At 34.1% G+C, this 21,784-nt stretch overlaps 1 protein-coding gene across 1 annotated transcript in view; it reads right to left on the reverse strand.

The window, feature by feature from the left end:
• Positions 1-21,784, reverse strand: part of GRIA2 (glutamate ionotropic receptor AMPA type subunit 2) — a 99,644-nt gene that overhangs the window by 37,533 nt on the left and 40,327 nt on the right. Inside the window, exons 3-6 of the mRNA XM_054690185.1 lie at positions 18,861-19,100; positions 10,269-10,465; positions 5,616-5,669; positions 1,857-2,018 (exon numbers count right to left, since the gene is read on the reverse strand). Of these exons, the coding sequence (XP_054546160.1) occupies positions 1,857-2,018; positions 5,616-5,669; positions 10,269-10,465; positions 18,861-19,100 (653 nt within the window). The remainder of the gene's footprint in view (positions 1-1,856; positions 2,019-5,615; positions 5,670-10,268; positions 10,466-18,860; positions 19,101-21,784) is intronic.

Consider the following 21,784-nt stretch of genomic DNA (forward strand, 5'->3'; position numbering starts at 1 on the left):
CACACCCCGTGTTTGCCTTGCATTTGGATGCATGAGACATGAATAATAATGATATGACTTCCATGAGAAAAAAAATCATCTCATTTTGCTTTCCTCACAGCAGGAGGCAGTGGGAGGCAACTCAATGACTCATAGAATATTTAAAGGAAGACACTGGTACCATTTGAGGATGGTACCACAGGGCTCCTCCTCAGAGAACTTAACTGGCACCATCTCCGAGTTGATGGAAGCCTCATTTCCACAGAACAGGTCAGCCTCACACTTGACTGAACACTGTGGAGAGTTACACTGACACGAACTGAAAGAGCTTTTCCACCTCAAGGCTCCTCTAAAAGCCTGAAATGCTGCTGTCAATAGAATCCATGCTGAATCTCAATCAAGGTCATCAAACAAGTTACCTAATTTTGATAAAAATTACCTCTAGGTTATTTTTTAACATCCTGTGGGATGTTTGCTGAATTTGACTTGAAATTTAAAGGATGCATTTACACATCCAAAGGCAGAGAACATCAAAACTTCCAATACTTATCTAAGAGTCTCACAGCCAAACACAAATTTAAAGCTCAACATGTATATTTATTTTTTTCCATTAAGTCCAGGAAAAAAAAACACAACTCCATAATATATAAACACAATAGTGAGAGAAAATGAAGCAGCAGAGCCCCTCACTGTATAATACATAATCTGATTTATAATATACAAACAGGTACACAAAAATCACTATCCATTTGAAATTGCTTTGCAGCTTTTGTTCTTAATTTTCATAAATCCTATTTCACCACAAACGTGAATATCTGATCCCAGTTACTCCTCGATCCATCACTCCCAAGTTATACTCTTTATCTTGCTCTAAATAAAGTGATCAACAACAAAAAAACACCTGCTACTAGCAGCAGAAGTGTTCACTATATGCAAGTAAATATATGCATATATTTGTATACACAATAAATTGTACTGAATAAAAAAGTGAAGACCCAGCATGTTCAACCCTTGGGGAACAGACATGGCGGTACTTATACCAGAGCGGTTCACTGCATTTAGCATCCACAGATGCTCTGTTTAATCACATAAAATATTATACTTTTTTAAATAATTACTAAAGCAAATTAAGATTTTTATCTTCCTATAGTTCCCCAGAGACCAGGTTATACAACAGGAATTATGGCTGGCTGACTGGCTCATGGGATATATATACAGACAGATAGATAGAGATAGATGGTAGAAAGATAGACATCCCTTCAGAAAATCATGTTTGCAAAACAATTGAAGAACAATAGAACCCAATTTACCTCTACTAGTCATAAGATCCTCAGTTAATAAACATATAATCACTATATACCAACATCTACATATATGTATATAGTTATAGACATACACGGAGATATCAATTATCAATATAGATGTTTTTATTGACTCATGTATTTTGATCATATAAATAGGTTTATTGACAGTATTTTGAAGATCAGGAACAAATTGGTAACTATTATTCTTCAATTTACTGGCAGTTTTCTAAGGCACAGCCCCATATCTCCTTATCCTTCAGACCTTAGCTTAACAATAGCCTCCTCAGGCCTTTCTAGAGACTGTAATAATCTAAGGCTTCTTGCCCAAAGGGGTCTCTGAGTTTGCTGTTCCCTTACTTCCTGGCATTCTTCATTCAGACTTTATTGTCTTTCTCGCACTAGACCTTAAAGAGGCAGGGTCCTTGCTTTTGTTTACTGTCAAGTTCTAAATTCCTGGTGGTGAATCCACTCAATAAAAGAAGTCAAATGGATAAATAATCCATTAAAATGTAAAACATTTTTAGCAGTTTCTCCCCTCTCACAGTATAGAAAGAAGCAGAAACTTAAGCAAACCTTAATTGTCGTCGTGTGCGCTCCAGGGTATTCCTTTTCTTCCAGTGTGGACCATCTTTCTATAAATTTTGATACCAAGGAATCATCATAGTCCACGATCTGAAATCCAGAGACATTTGCGCCGCCAAACTGAATTTTTAATAGGTCACCATCAGTAAATCCCTAGAGAGGGAACATGCTCACGTGATGCTTCTATTAGGAACAAAGTAGAACTTAACAGTAGCTGCTCTACCTCACCTGTGCTCCAGTTAAACTGCCTCACAGCCGTCCATTTCAATAATTTTTGTCTTCAGTACTTACCTCTGTATTTCCTCATGATGCAATGTAATACTCTTTCTTAAGTTATCAATTTTAGGCATTTTATTGAGGCTTTATTTACACCAAATGAATATGTAATTTGTTTACATGACCAAACACTATCTCATCATTCATTCTAATATTTATTTTTTATATATTTAAATCCTGTTATTTACAACAAATCCTAATACTCTACTAGGATTGCATTTTCCTTCTCCAACAATGTTTTACTCCAAAGTTACTCACTGCTGTATTTTTTTACTGCTCTAGCTTTTTATATACCTATCTTTAGTCTCTTTCCAGTTGCTCAATGAAAACTTTGCATGTTTATATGAGTAAAGCATGTTTGAAAAATAAGATAGTCAAATATACCAGGTAGTCTACTTCATTTGTTTTCTGAATCTTAAATTTTCAGGACATTGCCTCCTCCCCTTCCAGCTCTGTTCTGTTATGTTTCCTCTTTCTATTCTCTTGGCAGCCCTTACTCTAAACTGTGCCTTCACCACTTTTCTCAGAAGTTCCCCTGTTTTCTTGATCAGTTTTCTCTCATGTTTTACTCCTTTCTTCTGTTATTCAACAGTTTCTTGAGACATATTGCGGGTAATATTTTTAAGACATTAAATGTGTGAAAATATCTTTGCTTTACCCTGATGCCAGGCTAGTATTTTAGCTGGCTGTAGAATTTTAAGTTAGAACTCTCATAATTTGAAGGCATCATTTCATTGACTTTTACCATATCTATTGAAAAAAGCATCATGATTTCTAATATTTTTGTATATGATTTGCTTTATAGTCCTCCTCACCTTCCACCTGCCAGAAACCTTTGAAATCTCTTTTTTTTTTTAAGATTTATTTATTTATACAAGCACTGGGTACAGTCAGAAGCGCGGGAGGGTGAGAATTCACCAGAGCCAGAGCAGGGAGCAGAACAGGCAGACTGACGAAGTACACTGCTGAGGGGAGCAGCGGGAGGCAGGAGAAGTCTGCGTGCCATGTGGGACCCTCGCCCGGTGGTCGGGGATCGACCCGGCACTGCAGAGGCTGTGGGCAGCTTTGCAACGCAGCGCTCAACCACTGTGCCACTGGGGAGGCCCTTGAAATCTCTTTATCTCTAAAATTTCATCATGAAATTTCCTTTGAAATATGAAAGTCTTTTATCTTTCATTATTGAGTAGACTCATTGGAGAAATTTGTGTCATTAAGTACTGGAATTTTTCCTGAATGATTCTTTGCTAATTTCCTTTAATTACTCTAGTCTATTTTCTAGCCTATCTATTAAGATATTATAACCCTTAGGATAAATGTCTAAGTCCCTCTAGTTTACACTAGACATACCATTTATATTATATATCTCTTCATTACATAATCTGTAAGATTTTCTCAACTTTGTCTTAAGTCTTATAATTTTACTTGTTATTTTAGAAAAAATAACTACCCAGAACTATTTTTTATTCTCTGATTATTTTCTTTTTCATAGCATCATATTTTTTGTGGCTATTTTTTTTTCTTATTTCTCTGTGGTTATTCATTACAATTTTAAATATTTTCCTCATGCCTTCTGCCTGCTTTGTTTATGTTTATTTGAATTACAAAGACTTCTTAAATGTCTGGTTGTGCTTTTTTAGTGTATTTGTAGAGAAATACACTAAAAATTTCTTTGGAATTTCTCTGTGCATGCACAAGACTCATACAGGAGTGCTCTGCACTGTAAGGTAGTCAGTGAGACAGGTAGACAGGGCTGCTTTTTGTCTGTATCTGACCCACTTAGGGAAGGGGAAGTAGATCCCCTTATGCCAACTTCTTCATCACTGTATGTGCAAGTTTTCCTTTTAAATGTTGTATCAGGAACTATATCAACAGCCTACTTTGGGGAGCCTTATCAAGCATTCAGCAATTCCTAAAGAAATTAACCAATAATAATAATATCTGAAGATTTTTCTTTTATAAATATCCATTTGAACACTCCTTAGACACTGGACAGGACAAAAGGGGACATTCCCAATTAAGAATCTGCAAAATGAAAGCCCATTAACTCTTAGTAGCATCCTTCAATATTTGTGAAATTTTCTAGTATTCTCTAAATTCTCAGAAATTGCAGCATTCTACACATTGTTTAAACGGATTCACTAGAACTTCCATCTGGTGAGGATACCGAGTATTTTGAAAAATATAACAGAACTTGAGTCCACATAAAACATTAGGTAGATTGTCCCTAGAGGCACAGCAACAGCATGAACTTAATGATTGGGGTTTTTTTAAGCCTTTTTTAATTTTGGTTATTCAAACACTTCTTTCCTTTTTCATAGCATCAGATATCAACTCTCAAATTGATGAGCCGCCTTCTGTCATTATTTCTCAATGTTCCAATATAATCTTCTCCATCTGGACAGTTTTAAAGATCACAGCTTTCAATGTGGCTCTGTGTTGTTCATCAAATGGCACAATTCACACAAGGGACTGACTGTCCAGGCTGTTCCCCACACAGAATGCGGTTCTAAAGAGACTGAATAAAGAGCTTCATCTATTTAACTCTTGCTTCTCTGGCAGGGAGTCATTTATGACCTATAATATCATAAGGGGGACTTCTAATGAACTTTCATAGTCACTTGCCATTTTATGACCAAACAGAAATTTACTCTTGAACAATTAACCTCTCCAATTTTAGATTTACTTTTTAATTAAAATTAAGATTTAATATTTTAAATCACAGGTACTAACATCTAGTGAAAATAATTTTATCTGCTATGGTACAAACTTTCTTTTTCATCTATTTCCACCACTACTAGAAATAGTGTCTTTTGAGAAGCCATGAACTAGATATTATTTACATAAATATAAAACCTTTTCAGAATCCTATTGTGTATGCTATTTAGAATAAGCTCTCATTTTCCTCCTCTCTTTTTTTCACCTTTTTTCTGAACTTGGAAAAGAGGGGAATCCTCAACCACAAGGATCACTTTTATTTAAAGAATGCAAACCTTTGCAACAATAAAACTTTAAGCTCATTATACTGTTGATGTAAAACTATTTTGGAAAAAGATGCATCTAATAATTTAAGTATTAAATTATTAGATGCATTAATAATCCATCTAATGAAACTAATTATATGTAAGAAAAGAATATATAATTAAGCACTTGGATGTTCAGTACAGTATTAATTTCATAGGAATCCCGATGGAAAAGTGATCAGCCATAGCGATTCAATTTTCATTGTGTTCTCTATATAAAAATAGGAAATCATAAATAAATGACAAATATCAATAATATTAGAAAATGTGAAGTATGAAATAAATCTAAAACAAGTTCAGAAAACATATCTTCTAATCTATCAAACATATCTTCTAATCTATCAAATCAAGTTACACATTTAAAAAAAATCACCAATAAATGCTGGTCATTCATAATTTATTTTAAATTAATTAGCATCTTTATAAAAAAACAAATATTATTTAATAGACCTACCAGATTTGCAATGATGTAATGGTACCCTTTAACATGTTTTCCAATGGTAATAACCTAGCAAAGATAAAGAAACAATTATTTAGTAAATAATGTAAATGTAAAATTACTGATATTATGATCTGATTCCATAAAAATGGAATTTTATCTACTCAATTTTATGATGTTCCACAATGAATCATATTTGATAACATATAATTACCAAATCCAAAGCTTATTTCTCTCAGGAAAATGTAACAATATATTTTAATACTTTATAAGTTGTCAGAATATATTTTAATAAGGTTCAAATCTAAGCCCCCACTTCTTAGCCAGCAGGTAAGCTTGAGAGTCTTGAACAGATAAGGTACCAGGTCAAAAGACTGAGCACATGACTAGAAAAGCCAGCCCAGCTCCAGGAATGCAGAAGCAGTGCCAGGACACATTCTTCAAAGGCCAACACTAGAGACCAGACACTCCAGCAGAAAACTTTTTCTGCAAACTGGTGTCCCCAGTAAGAGAGTCCACGGAAACAGTATAACAGAGAGCCTTACCTCCTTCTTCTACACAGACATCTATTCTCATCTGGCTCCCTACTCTCTTGTTGGGTATTTCAATGAATCTGCTTTTTCTTTTCCCCACTGTTTCTGGTGAATCTTTTACTCCATGCCTCTGGCCTCCCCCCGATGTTACACAGCCACATGAATGTTATCCTTCAAAAATTCAGTAACTAAACACAATAATTAATTGCCTCCTTTCTGTCAACAGGGAAAACAGGGTAGGATTTTAAGAAATATAAAACCAAAAATAGGTTTAATTCATAACAAGCAGTAATTCTATTCTGACAAAAATGATCTTTTTTCCTTTTCAATAAAATATTAACTATCTGAAGCCAACAACTGATAACTTATATCCACATATCTACATACAAAGATGAATACAATTTTAATATTATATAATTTTTAAAAGATTAATAAGCTTACAAAAGAATTCTTATATGATTCTGTAAAATAATATTTCTCTCTTAAGAACCGTTTATAGTTCAGCTCAAATGAACATTATTGCTTCTAGCCCGTGACAGCAAAGTATCAGAGAAGCTAATTTTTCTTCACATCAAAGTCAAAAATCAATGGTAAGATAAACACAAGGAACAAGTGGCTGTTTTGTTGATGTTCACAATGGTTTTGAAGATTATTGAATCAATGCGACTTTTCACTGGTCTGTATCAATTACGAGGAGAAATAGGTGAAATGGTCATGATCTAGTCCAAGCACTTACATACTCAAATGTAACTTCTAGTTTTAATAAAAACATTCTCACCTATGGGAAGAAGACTTCTCTGACTTTCCCTTATCCCAGAGTCAGATCTTCCAAAATAACATGCACTTAAAGAACAAGGTCAAAATCTTGAGAAGGATTCTATCATATGCCGCTTTGATATGAAGTGATAGTTTTTGGAGGGAATTAGAACTTATATTATTTTCAAACATATTTCTGTAAGACAACTAAATTGCCTTTTCCAAGAAATTGAACACTATATTAACATCAGCTGAATTGAACTGATTATGTCCACTAATCTTTCCTCTTGATATCTCTTGATTCTACTCACTATTCATTCTACTTTGTGAATCATGACTATCTTCTTTCTGGGAATTTAAGAAAAACATATCACATAGATGGTGCTACCATTAGCAAAATGAAATTTCACTAGCACTCCTTCTATATAAGAATTAGCATCTGCCATCCTAACCATCACTTCTTTCCTTTACAAAAACTATTAGTATTATACTAACAGTAGAAAATTTAGGTTAATTTCTATGTTTTAGATGACTAAGTCTTTTTCCCACTTAATTAAAGCTAGAAAGCACCTCCAAGGTTTTATCAAATGATAAAATATTCATAGAATAATAATGTTTAGTTCTATTTTTAACTATGAACTACAATAAAGTTTCATCACGCCTCTGTTCTGTTGTTCAGTAGTGGTAGAGTAAGTAAAGGGTGGTTCCTTTTCTTAAAATACAGCTTAACCCCATTTTTTTGCAAGTGAATGATCTCATGAAGGCTTTCTGTGATCTGCCCATGCAAATTTCTGTGATCTGCCCATGCAAATACCCCAGCATACAAGAGCTGGGATACAGGCCAGAGATGTGGCGGGTGAGAGGATTCACCAGAGACAGAGTGGAGAGCAGAACAGGCAGACTGACCAAAATACACTGCTGAGGGGAGCAGCGGGCGAGACAGGAGAGGCCTGCTTCCCCTTGTGGGTTGCTCCCTGGCCAGCTGGGGATTGAACTCATGCTGCAAAGGCTGCGGATTGCTTCATAGTGTAGTGCTTAACCCCTTGTGCCACCAGGGAGGTCCTGCCCATGCAAATTTCTGTAATTGTCTCTCCTAACATCTTGTTCCTTTCATTCATGGTGTCTACTTAGTGTCTACAATTGCATATGTTTCTGAAAATACACTATGAATATTCACTTTGATGGGGACTTGCCTGCTCTTTTAACATTACTTTCTTGCAACTACTGCATTGTCTGCCAGCAAATATTATTAGATACTCAGAGCAATTTACTGAAGTAATAAATGAGTGAATCCAAACCAACCAAATGCTACCCAAAATGTAAAATCTTCATTGATCATCTCACCCTGTTAAGATAGGTTCTTAGACCTAAAATATGTTCTTAGACCCCACTGTATTGTAACTTGCAATATTTCAGTATTGTGTGTGTACATTTTGTCTGTCAAAACAAAGAGTTCATGGGAAACACACACCACTCTTTCTTACCTTTGTTTGCATCCATCATCCTAGACACAAAGAATGTCTTCATGTTGAATTATGCAACCATCCATGAAATATAAGCAAGAATGTCTTATGAAAATATAAATAATATATGTGCAAAATATTCTTTGCACTTTGAATGGGCCTCTATATGGACATTTATTTAATCATTATCTTATATTTGCTTCCAAGCATTACATTCCATATATTCCCAGTTTCTCTGTTCTGGTTTTTGAAATAATTATTCTCATACAAGCTTCACCAATATTTATTATGATAAGTCATGAATACTTAAAAGTTTTTTAAGCTAAAGACTAATGATGATTATTAAAATTCAGTTTTAATGAGAATCTCCTATGAAATTCAAATGTATTGTTGAGGTTCACATTTGAACAAGAGACCTTCAGGTTAAAAACAATCCTAACTTCATCTCCTGAGACGGGAATCAAATTTTTGCTAATGAAATGTTCACCTCTCTGCCATACAACACTTCTATCTCATAACAAGCTAGTTTTATTCAGTTATTCAATATTTCATGAGCAATCCATTTTGTATGTCTTAGGGCCTATATTGTTACATATCAATTAAGACTTCATCAACATTTGTTTGCAAAATGCTTTGTGTTATACAAAATTAGTTATTTCCTCTTCAAAGTATAGAAGACCAAGAAATCTATACTCAACTGTGTATTTTCCTTCCAATCCTAGACCTACTTTATTCCAAGGACCTAGCAGCTACCATAATTTTCACGTGTGCACGCACACACACACACAAACACACACACACATCACTTGTCAGCTGGAAAATGAAGTAAATATTCAGGAAAAGAGAATTTCCTCAGTAAATCATAGTGCTACTTTATTACCATTCCAGGTCACTTCCCCAATCTATTCAACAGTGGAATTTATTTTTATCGTTAGGCTCTTCCTGACTGCCCTAACCTGAACTAACAACTAGAAAGGAAGTAAGGTGATAAGGAAAACATAAACATCCTTATCTCTGCTATTATGTTACTCTTTAAAAGACTCCAAATTAATACATCTAGTAAACTAAATATGTCTTTCTTATATACTTTTATTTTACCTATTAATCATTTCACAGCTACATAAAACCCATACAGTAGGAGGAAAAAGTTACTTCCTACACAGTAGGAGAAAAAAGTTACTTCTTGGAAAATAAGTGCAAGCTCCTTCAGAAGATTAGAGACCCATTTAGACAAAAATACAGACTTAGAAATGACTCACCTTCCCATTAGGGCTAAATTTATTTTTACTTAATACATGTTTACTTCTTTTTTAAAAAGATTTATTTTATTTATCTATATGGAAGAGCTGGTTGTTGGCCAGGAGCCAGGGGTGAGAGGATTCACCAGAGACAGAGTGGGGAGCAGAACAGCCAGATCTACTGAAATACACTGCTGAGGGGAGCAGCAGGAGAGGTCTGCTTAGCCATGTGAGTTAGCTCCCTGGCTGGGGATTGAACTCATACCACAGTGGCTGGCGATAGCCCGATAACACAAGACTTTAACCCCTGTACCGCCAGGGAGACCCCATGTTTATTTTTCTATCTCTAAAAAGTTCAACAGAATTAAATTTTAAATTTCCAATTTAAAAATATCAAAGTTTAGGGCAACACTTATGCCAAAGATAAGAGTCAGGAACTATATATTGAATAAATTGAATGATTAGTATGACATGTCAGCATTATTGAAGACCATCTGCTATTGTTAACTGAAGCCAGAGATCATTTAATTGATGATCACATCAGATCATCGCTACATTTTACATAAATCATAAAGTAAAAACTGCTGTTTAAGCACCTCACACAAATACTCATTGCAACTGCTGACATTGCATGCATAGCCTATATTTGGTGCCATTAGAAAACAGAGAATAGCAAACCTGATCTACAATGTCGTTGACTTTATCCCGTTCACAGTCCAGGATTACACGCCTTTCCTTTTTTAACTCCAGATCTTGAAAAAGCGATCGGTAGGTCTCATCTTTCTTGTCATTGTTGATGTTTCCCACATTGATGGCAGTAACTTGCCATTTCTTTTCAGCAGCGGAATCCAGCACAGCTTGCAGTGTTGATAAGCCTAGGGAGACAAAGAAAAGTGATGACTGATACAGATACTGAATAACTCAGGATTGTGTTGGGAAAATGAGAGTGAATATATTTTTAAGGGTGATATTTTTGTGCAACTAAGAGGACGTTAACGCCTTCAAAAAGATACAGCTTTGATTTTTATCAGCATCTACTTATTTCCACTTCATATCAAAAACTTTTTTTTTAAATGCTATTGTTCTGACCAAAAGAATGATAGTCAGGGGAATAATAAAATAGCATTCCTTTCCTTTCTTAAACTGAGGTAGCTTTTTTGGGTGTTACAAAAGCGTAATGTCTGTAATTCCTGGTTTAATGAAATCAAAAGATATTACTAAATGTTTTTCTCTTATAGAATGGGAAAAAGTTTTATTTTACAGGATTGTTTATTATTTCATATTAATATCCCTAAGAGGTTGAGTACATTTTCAGTGAGATGACTCTATGTTAGTATACTGAATATGAGAACCAATAATCTGTATGAAGTTCCTATATTTCCTCTTACTATTTTCTTATCTGCCGTGGTTGATGTTGTCCTCAGCCTTTTATTATATCTCGATTTGTGGCTGTTGTTGTTATTGGGACAAGTCCTACAGAGATTACAATGTTTGCATAACCAAAGAGTAGCAGTTAGTTTTTTAGCACAGCTTTATACATTGTTTAAATTCCCAAACCTTAAATCATTTCACTAATAATCAGTAATTTTGCTCATAGCATCCTACACCTTCTAATTTTATTTCTAGTTGTTCATACATTACCTCATATGTATGATTGAGAAGGGAAAGAACTGGAGACTTTACTTCCCAAAGTTAAATCTGCAAGTTAGCACTTGGAGAAATAGAAATATAAATTTGTCTTCTACATCTCGTAAACTCTTGATAGTCAAACCAGTACATCATTTCTACTATTAGTTTAATAACACAAAACCGAGTCCCCAAAAAGAATTCAGGATTCATCAATTCATCTTCCTCAATTCACAAAGATATCGTTCTCAAAAGAATATTGATTTCTTTTGCATGTAAATTCTGAGTTTTACCTAATATGAGCTTATCTTCCTATAAACCTTGTTAAGGTACTACACTCTATTTTAATTAATTACCATGGGAGAAAAAAATCAAGTACACCCTAAATTTTGTTGAAAAGTATTTCAACCTGAAAAATAGCCTTAATTTTTATTTATTAAATATTAGCCAAGTGTATGTAAGGTGAGCCTAGAACATCTAAAAAACAAGGAAGCTATCCATAACCTTCGGTGCTGTGTCAAAATGTTTAGGAGCCAATTTAAAGAGGATTGATTTAAACAAAGATGAATTTGAACATCAGTAAGTATAATAGCTGCAAAAGAGTTTAAAACAAAATATTTTAAATGCATTGATTCATAATGACATTTCATATATACATATATTTGTCTCTGAAGGATGTTAGGGAGCAAAGTTATTTTCTGAAAACCATCTCAAAATACCCAGTGAATTAATGAAACAAGGCAACGATCAACTGCTACTAACAATACAAAATAGAGTTAAGCAGATGTTACATGTCTCTAAATGGGAATATTCAATAACATCTAGACATATCCATGCTAAAACTGTGAACATGAATCTCATTAAATTTCTAGATCTAGCTGCTAGTGTATAGGACTATGTAGCATGGAATAATATGTCAAATACCTTAGTGTTGCAGTCATCAGAATCCAGGCTGTGGGAAGTCACATTGCAATATAAAGATTATAAGAGCTATATTAACCCCAATTGCAAAATTTGGACCTCATCTGATTCAAACAAATTTTTAAAAGAGGGGATGATATTGATAAATTATTGTTAATTTGTTTAGCTTTGATAATGACATTGGGTTATGATTAAAACAAGATAATTATTCTTTCAAAATATATACTGAAATATTTGTATATAAAATGATTTGATGTCAGGTATCTTTTTCAATATCATTGTGAAGGGCAGAGGGATATCAACGTAACAAGATTCTTCATATATTGGTCATTAAGCAGGCTGGTTTAGAGTATTTAGGGACTTCATCCTATTTTCTATATTTTATTGTTTTAAAATATTTGATAATGAGCATTTAAAATTATTTACATTTATTTTAGATTTAAAAATGGAAATGTGCTGACTTTATGGTGGATTTCAGCTTTTTTTGGCATAACAAAAAATTAGTTTCCTCTCTCCAGTCTTATAACAAAAATATAGGATAATCATGGATTTATCAAGGGTTGATTTAAACAGAGACCACGTGCATTGTCAAAAATCTTTTAATGATGTATTATAAAAATTCACTGATCAACTGTGATTTCCATTCACTATAAATAAATTAAATCCTTCATGACACAATTCAAATCCTTTTCCTGTTTTTTATCCTCAGTGGAGCTGGAACACACACAGCTGGTCATCGTGATCCATTCAACTCAACAACCATCAATGTACTTGAAAACAGCTATTAAGTCAATTTGTTTTCTTCCCAAGTGGGAAAAAAAGCTAATTTTCTAAACCTCTTCCACACTTCAGATCCTACTTTTCCACATTCCAATCACTCACTGGACAATTCTTCCTTGTCACCAACTTACAAGCATTATATTCTATGGGTGATAATCTCATGTGGCCCTGGCAGTGGGAGTCCTTTCTCCTAGGCAATGAATTATTCATTTTTATTTAATTATGAAGTTAACCACATACTAAATTAAAATTGTAAGTGCATTGATTAAATTGAATTATGCTCTTGATATTCTGTCCCAACTGTCATCATATATTATAAAAATTTTAAATATAAATGACAATTTGTAAATGGTATTTCTAAACCTAACATTTATTGGCAGTTCACCTTGTCAAAGAACACAGAGATGATGTATAAAATCAATAACAATGCATTTAAAGAAATGGCTCTGTTTCAAACCATTCTATCTGCCAAAAGTCACTCACAGCTGTTTTGAATGCTGTTATTAAACTCTCAGAATTAATATTTTGTTACCTGCTAAATAAAAAACCTGCATGCATGTGTTAATCAATGATACTGAAGTGGTGCAATATAACACTTGATGAATTTAGTTTCTTCAGAGGAAAGTGAATTATATTAAATGATCTCCTAAGGACTGCCAGAAATAATTCACACTCCATGGCATGCTTTAACTCAAAATTTGAAGGGACTGCTGTCCATGCTTCATAATCCATATTCTTAGATTTGCTTTTTCAGTAATTGACTCTCAAATGCTTTCAATTCGATCTGCCCTTTCTCCTCAACTAGGAATTTTGTATTAGTCTGGTTACTTTAAAATTAACAGATCATTATAAAATTGAAAACCTCTAAAAAAATGCATGTTGCAAATGTTGAGATGAAGTTAAATTCTTTATATACAACACAAATGCATGCTTTGGGTCTCTTGGTACCAGGTTCTAATTAGGACAGAAAGTATTGATGGAGATATACCTCTTTTCCTTCACACAAACTAACACAGAAGTAAATTTATAAATTCAATCAATCATAATTGAGAATATATACTTCTATGAACAATGAAAATCTATATAAACATTGGCTTACTTAAAACTATTAATAATTAATAATCATTCAACTTTGATACCTATACTAATATATAGAATATTTGATTTGCTGTAGAAAAGACTGATTTCTTATTACTGAATTAGATGAAAGGAAACGAGTTACACAGTTGCTCATCTACAAATGGAAAAAAAAATCAAGAAAATGAACTCTCACTCCTAATAATATATTTAAACTATGTTTTAAAAAAACCCTCAAAAATATTATGAGTCTAAAATTGAATTCTAAACTCTCAGACATTTAACTAAAATAATGACTAAACTTTTGTTGGATTGATTACTTCTCCATATGACTAATTGTTATTTAATAGTTCTAGGTTTATTTTTAAGCTGATAATCTTCCTAAAGTTCTCTCAAAGTATTACTAGCAGCTGTTCATCGTCTCATCTTCAGCTAGTGTCAATAATGCTGTGAGAATTACAAGTAACTTAAAAACAGGGGAAGTCTAAATGTCTTAGTTTGCACATTAATGGGTGGAATTAAAAATTGTTAATGAAAATTGGTATATTTCATTCAGACCATGTCTTTCTTCTTAAAAAATATTTTCTCTGTTTCATTTAAAATTCACTGCCCTTATTCATCTTTCAGGCATAAGAATTAATATTTATGATCACTAAATCATGGCAGCATGCCTAAGCCAGATAAGATTAACATATATTTCCCTCATTGACTTTCTCAGGAACATCTGAAAAAAGATTTATTTATAATTTGGAAGCATTTTTATTCTATGCATGATGTCTTCTTGGAATTGGAATCTAAGTGCCTTCCTTTCAGAGGACAAATAATATGGCTCAAAATTAAAATCAAGACATAAATATATAAAGCATTAGTTCTGCTTATATCTACTGTCTGTAGAAATACATTACTTTATCTTATTGACATTTAACCAATAAATAAAACACACATTTTGATTAAGTCCTGGTTCAAGGCTTGTACCTATCTAGCTAAAGAAAAAACTACATTCTTTTTTACTAACATAAATAACATCATTTACTAACATAAATAATTTCATTATTCTATTGCTCAAGATGTTTTGGAGATATCAATATATCCCCTACTCTCTATGGAGTAATAACACCCAACTTTCAGGAAGGCTACTGAGTCATCAAGGAGTGATAGGTGCTGGCTTGTGACTCCGGTAGAGAAAAGAAACAGGAGTTCTTAAGTCACCTTATTTCTAAGCTCATAAACCATACCAAATGAACAGTTCAGCATTCCTCTCACTGGCAAACCTGAAATAGACAAAGATGTTCTCTACAAAGATCAGGATGTATCTATATCCTCCTTTGTTTACAGTAGGGGTGTAGTCTCCAGTACTTGTTGTTCAGCATTTGGATGCATAGTTTGCTGGAAAAGGTTAATTGGTGCTTTTAGCTAAGAGAGGTACAATGAAAATGCACAGAAAAAAAAAATCAGTCTTTTATATCTAGCTCAGATTCAGATAGACATTTGGAGAATGATTTAACACGTAGATCCCATGCTATTCAAAAGGACATCAACTCTCGTGTTTATGCATGAAATTTCAACAATATATTTATCTGGTCTAGATGTCCAGAAAAACAAATATTCTTAAAAGCTAAAGAAGGAGCAAAACATAAAATTAAGGAAGTTGGGAAAGTGCTGTACAAGGAACATATCAAATCTTTTGAAATTAAGACATGTAGAGATGAAATTGTAGGATCTATTTTTTAAAGCATGTGTAACACTGCTATAAAGGGAATATAGGAGCATTTTCAAATCACAGAACATAGCATTTTCAAATCATAAAACACAGAAAAGGTGAAATGTTTCCTTGAAGTGTAAGAGAAATGGATTAAACACCAAAATAAAATGACCACTTGACAAGATAGATGCCTGAATCAACTTTCTACAATATCAGATGATGGGAAACCTATAGAAATTCAGTCATTCATTAATAAGAAAAGGTCAAATAGCAATCATATTTTCCTGAGTCAAGTGAAATATTACATAAAGTTAAAGTCTTTTATCAGTATTTGGAGAGTCTTACACACTATCTCAGCAGCTAGTTTCAGATAAAAGGCCAGTTAATACTCTTCATATTAAAACATGAGCAGTTATTTAATAAAACCTTGAAAATGTATCCAGCAGGTCATGTTTGGCTTTAATATATAATTACTTAATAATATCACTCTACTTTAATGTTCTTCTCTCAACAGATGTACTTGAACTCAAATCAGTATGTATAATTTAAAGACCAGGAATTATCTCATCACTTTAATTTCATTTAATATTTCTAAAGTGTTAAAATCATTTTTAAAAGTCTCAGTTCCTTTTCACAAGTACAAAAATCCATCCACAGTCACTTGATCATTTATTTCACAGAGCTTGTCTTTCTTCAGTATCTCTCCTCAACTACTAGAGTTTCTCTTTTTCTATTTAGAGAAAGCTATTGTCTATTTGAATTTTCTCAGACATTCAGATTCAATTTCAGGAAGTCACAGTGAAGGTGAAGTGTGTCTCTCAACTAAAAATGCCACTTTCAACCTTGTCAGACAGTAAAGAGAATTTTCCTTCCATTCTTCAACTTAATAAGCAAAATTCAGATTCTAATATCTTAGTTTAAACTACATAGATGCTTATTCACTTATTAACAGTTTATGGGAAATCAATGCTGCTGCAGCATTAATTGAAGATCTCTATGGACACATCTTAACTTCCCATTCAGTGCACTGGGCACTGCTTTGACATCACCTCTAGGGCTTACAGCCAGATCTTAAATAAAAAACACAATTTCTAGTGTAAAAGATTAAGAGGGTCCCTGGAATATAGTATATTCACTCAATAGCAGCTCTTGAGTGAAAGAATGATCACCATTGTTAATTATAAGTTCTGATAAGTAATATATAGAAATAGATTGTTTGGAGAGAGAAAAATTGTAAGAAACACACCTCTGTGGAAATACTATAACAATTGAGATGCTTAGGAGGAAAGAGAGAGAGAGAGCGAGAGAGAGAGAGAGAGAGAGAGAGAGAGAGAGAGAGGCAGAGATTTGAGGTAAAAGAGTTTGATTTAGTGCATCTGAGAATGCAAAAGATTAGTCAGGTAGATTTAACACCATGAGTGAGCAGGGCAGATGTAAACACTGGAAGGAACCAGACCCTAGAAGACCTTAAAGTCAAGTTAAGAATTTTCAGTTGTATTCTCATCACAATGAGAAACCATTGAAGTGTTTGAAACAGGGAGTATTATGGTCTGAAAAGCATTTAAATGTATTTTTAAATTTTGGCTACAAGGTGAGATGAGGGTATGAACACTTGATAGTGGCTGGGTCTGGAGAGATGGCAATGAGACGGAAGAGTGTCTGGGAAAAAAATATATTTAGGGAGTAGAATCACATCAGTAGGATGCAAGGGTGAAATGTACTTAGAATATGCCCATATTTTAGCTCTTCATTCCCCAGAGGGATAGCAGAGCAGGGGAAAGTTGTTGACATAGCATTTTTTTCTTCAGTTTGTATACTGCTGACTGACTTTTCCACTGAGCGTTCTCATTCTGGGACTGGGAGGAGAGAGCAGAGAAGCCAATACCTTGCTTGATCACGACCGACTCAGGGTTGCTGTGGCAAATGACAGCAAGATGATCAATGGAGAATTGATTGAGGGCTGACTCGCTTCTTGTCTGCCCTTTGTGGCTTGATAAGGTGCCCTTTCTTGGTCAAAAGAGCCTTCTGGTGTTCATTTGAACCTTTAAATATTCCTGGAAACAAGCTTCTGAAGAAAGCTCAGTTTGTCATGTAAGCACTCTTGTAATAGTGGTTCTTAACCTACTTCAGTTCAAGAGAGAATCCTCTCTCTCTCAAAAAAAAAAGAATACATTCTGAACATATACAAAGTATTCACACAGTTCTGGTAGTACACATACCCACTGAAGCCAAATCATAGACCAAGAAATGGTTAAGAACATCTGTGATTCTGTGACATGAAAATCAGGCACATCTACTAATCCTAAACTTCATAGCAAGGAAAGTGGAAAATACCCAGGATATACATGCTGCCATAAACAAACAAACAAACAAAAAAAAAAACCCTGAATTTTAATTATAATGAGCTGTGACTCCATCCAAATGTCATGTGAATCAAAAACATCTCACAATAAATAAGGGCATAGAATTGTGCAAAAAGCCTGGGCTGGGTCAAAAGAAGTTGGTTCTGCTATGTCACACGTGGGTGCCTTATGGACAAGCCAGTATAACTCCCCTGAGATTCAGGGATTTCATTTGAAAGCAGGGTTCCTGATAGTGCCACCTGCCTCATAAAACAAGGGGGACTATGGTAGAATATTATTGGTGCTTCGGTGGAGGGATGAAATATATTTGTAGGGGTCTGAACACTATGTATCCCTAAAGTATATAGTGTTGTAAATCCAATTTACCTCAATATAAATAAATGTTGACATGTGAAAATATTTAGTAACTTTAAATTCCTATTGAAGTTCTTATCTATATATTTATGTAAATTGTACGTAAAATAATTTTTAAGGCAGCCACTTCACTGACCTTGGAATTAATACTCTAGTTAACCTAGGGTCTTAGGTGCTGAGCCAGAAGGTACTTTTTACATTGAACAATATTTGAGCATCAAGTTGACACAGTCTGTATTTGCAAATTGTATATCCATGACTTATTTCTGTTTTATTCTAAATCTGCTTCTTAGGTTTTGAACTGCATTATTCACATATGTAGCAAAACTAAACCAAGTGACCCCTGGCTTTTAATGCACCCCTGTAGCTTTATAATGTCACATATAAGTGTCAAGTGTAGACATTGAATTTGACCCATTACAAAGTGATAGGGATATTGTCACTCACCTCTGTCACTGTCATAGAGGTATGCAAACTTGTCCCATTGATAGTATTCAATCAGGCTGAGAAGCGCTCCTTTGAGGTCAGGTCTCATCTGAATGACAAATGGATGAGTGCCATCTGTTGGGAAGCTGGGGGTGATGAAGGAGACATGGAGCGTTCCGCAAAACGATGTGATGGTATTTACAGACTTCTTGTCATAAAATCCAAAAATAGCATAGACTCCTCTTGAAAACTGGGAGCAGACTAGAAAAACACAGAAAATAAAATGGATAAATCATTGAAGTTGGCATATGATCACATGCATTTGCTTAAAATTTAATGCCCTTTTATATAATATAAAAATAATCGACCAAGTGAAAGAAATATAGCTTATATCAATGATCTATCAAATTTATGAGCACTTACATTGCACTCTATTTGAAGGATTCAAAGAATTATAAAGCATTAAGAATGAGTCTGACTACAAGAAAATACATTATTAACAAACTATGTGAGTTTAAACATACTTTAGGACAGCTCCATAGTGAGTACAAGGAAAAATCATTAGTTATAAGAAGAAAAAACTGCAATGACCAGGGATTTATTCACATTCACAACAGTCCATTTCCTATAACATCTGACTGTCTTAAAAGGCTTTATTGTGTTAATGATGCTTTTATACTAACAGATCAGGATCCATGGTCTTAGCAAGAGTTCAAATGTTGACCAAAGGCTTTTTCGGAAAATGTGGATACAAGACTTGCATCATACTTAAAGAGATATCTCTCACCTTGTGTGACTCATTCAAGCACCAATTAAATGAAGTTCGGAACTCCTAACTTTAATCTGTTCCCTGGACTTAACTTATGCTGTATTTCTACTCTGTACAAAGCAATGAATACAACAAAAAATATTTTGGCTTAGTACATAATTGACATGAATAATTTTACTTGAAAGCTCCACCACTCTCAAAATGTCTCCTCTATCAGCTCTTGCATTTCGTGAAGAACATATTACATGCCCCCTTCCAAACCTCCCCCATAGTCAGACTGTCACAAAGTCATGTGCATTCAAATATCCAAATGTACTCAATGTATACACTTATTTTTATCTGCATTCCTGCCATCCCAGTTGTCCAAAAACATTGTGCTTGCATTGTGCTTGTCTTGTACCTGGTTGTTCTAAGGTATCTTAACTTGCTTATTTTTCATGATAATCCTAGATGTAAGAAGTATTATTATTCCAAAATTGTGGACAGAAAAATAGGGAGATTTAGTGACTTCCCAAAGGTCACACAGTAAGACAAAGATATAGATCATTTAAAATAAAGTAGTTAAATTTCAGAGTTCACGCTCTTAACAAATGGATAATACTGCTTTTATCACTTGGCTTTGGAAATACCCACTCTCCTGTATGCCCCTTCCATTCAGTTCTCCACTATATAACCAGAATAATTTTTTTAAAACACAATTCTGATCATATCTCTCTGAGAAATAAGGCCTACATTGTCCAAGACTGATCCCTGAAATGTTCTATAAGGGAACATTGCATCACGGGGCTTAAGACTAAGACTACCAATTCATTCAGGTCAACCACAGACGTAACTATGAGTGTATGTATTCAAGCTAAGGAATCAAAGTCAATAATCAGTAACATAATCTAAAAACCCAGAGCATAATAGCACCATTCTTTAAAGTTAATTAACCCCATTTAAAGGATAAGATCAATACTACCTCATTTTATTTTATTTCATTCACAATAATAGTCTTTACGCATAAATATGGATTTGTTTCCAGGATAAGAAAATTGTTAATATATATGCAGGCTCTAATAGTCAATTCTAGACAATTAATAATAAGCAATAATTTTAATGACTATTGTATGATATGAAATTAAATGAAAATAAGATTGTCTTTTTCTTTGAGTGAGTGACACCTAGTCATCAACTATTCCTATTTTTTTCTTTTTAATATTTACTGAATCTCCAATTCACTTTTTTTTTTTAAGATTTATTTATTTATTTATACAAGCACTGGGTACAGTCAGAAGTGCGGGAGGGTGAGAGAATTCACTAGAGACAGAGCGGGGAACAGAACATGCAGAGTGATGAAGTACACTGCTGAGGGGAGCAGTGGGCACAACAGGATAGGTCTGCGCGCCATGTGGGACCCTCTCCCAGTGGCCGGGGATCGAACCAGCGCTGCAGAGGCTCCGGGCAGCTTTGCAGCCCAGCGCTCAACCGCTGCGCCACCAGGGGAGGCACTCCAATTCACTTCTTTCGAGCATAAAAATTTTTCTGGAATTTCTAGGTTATGTCTGTGTACTATATCAACTGATATCACCCCCTGGTAATAGCCAGTCTTCTGTGGAGATCCCTCAGAATACAGCAAGATACATTTCTTTACGTTTGTGTTTTCACATAAAGCAAAGATTAGATTCCATCCCTTTATTCACATTCATGTATTTTTCTGAGTAAACAAATTGAAAATAACATTTAATGGGTTTGACCATGCTCATTCTTCACCCACAAGCAAATGTCCTTTCATTGTTAAGACTTCTTTAGGCAAATTACAGTGATTTCTTATTTTACATATGAATGCATGTGGACTGAACATGTGTATCTAAAATCTCAAGTTTATTGAGAAATTGATCATTCCATATGACACATAAAAAGGGGAAATTGTTGTAACATTTTCTCTGCGTCTACTTTATTTCATTTCCTGCAAAGTGTTGACATGCCGTTTAAAAAATGCTATAGGAATATCAAACACTATGATTTATTAACGAGATCTTTCCTTCTCTTAAGTGAAATAGCTTCTGTGATGGGAATAGCAGTCACAGCTTCAGGAAAAGGCTTCATAAAGGATGCCACTGTTGGAAGACATAGATAATCTTAATGAGGAGCCATACCTTTCATTTTCCATTTGTTTCAGACTCTGGAGTGAGTT

This window comes from Talpa occidentalis, unplaced genomic scaffold (genome assembly GCF_014898055.3).
Source record: "Talpa occidentalis isolate TD23 unplaced genomic scaffold, MPIMG_talOcc4v2.1 talOcc4.8, whole genome shotgun sequence".
Classification (NCBI taxonomy): Eukaryota; Metazoa; Chordata; class Mammalia; order Eulipotyphla; family Talpidae; genus Talpa; species Talpa occidentalis.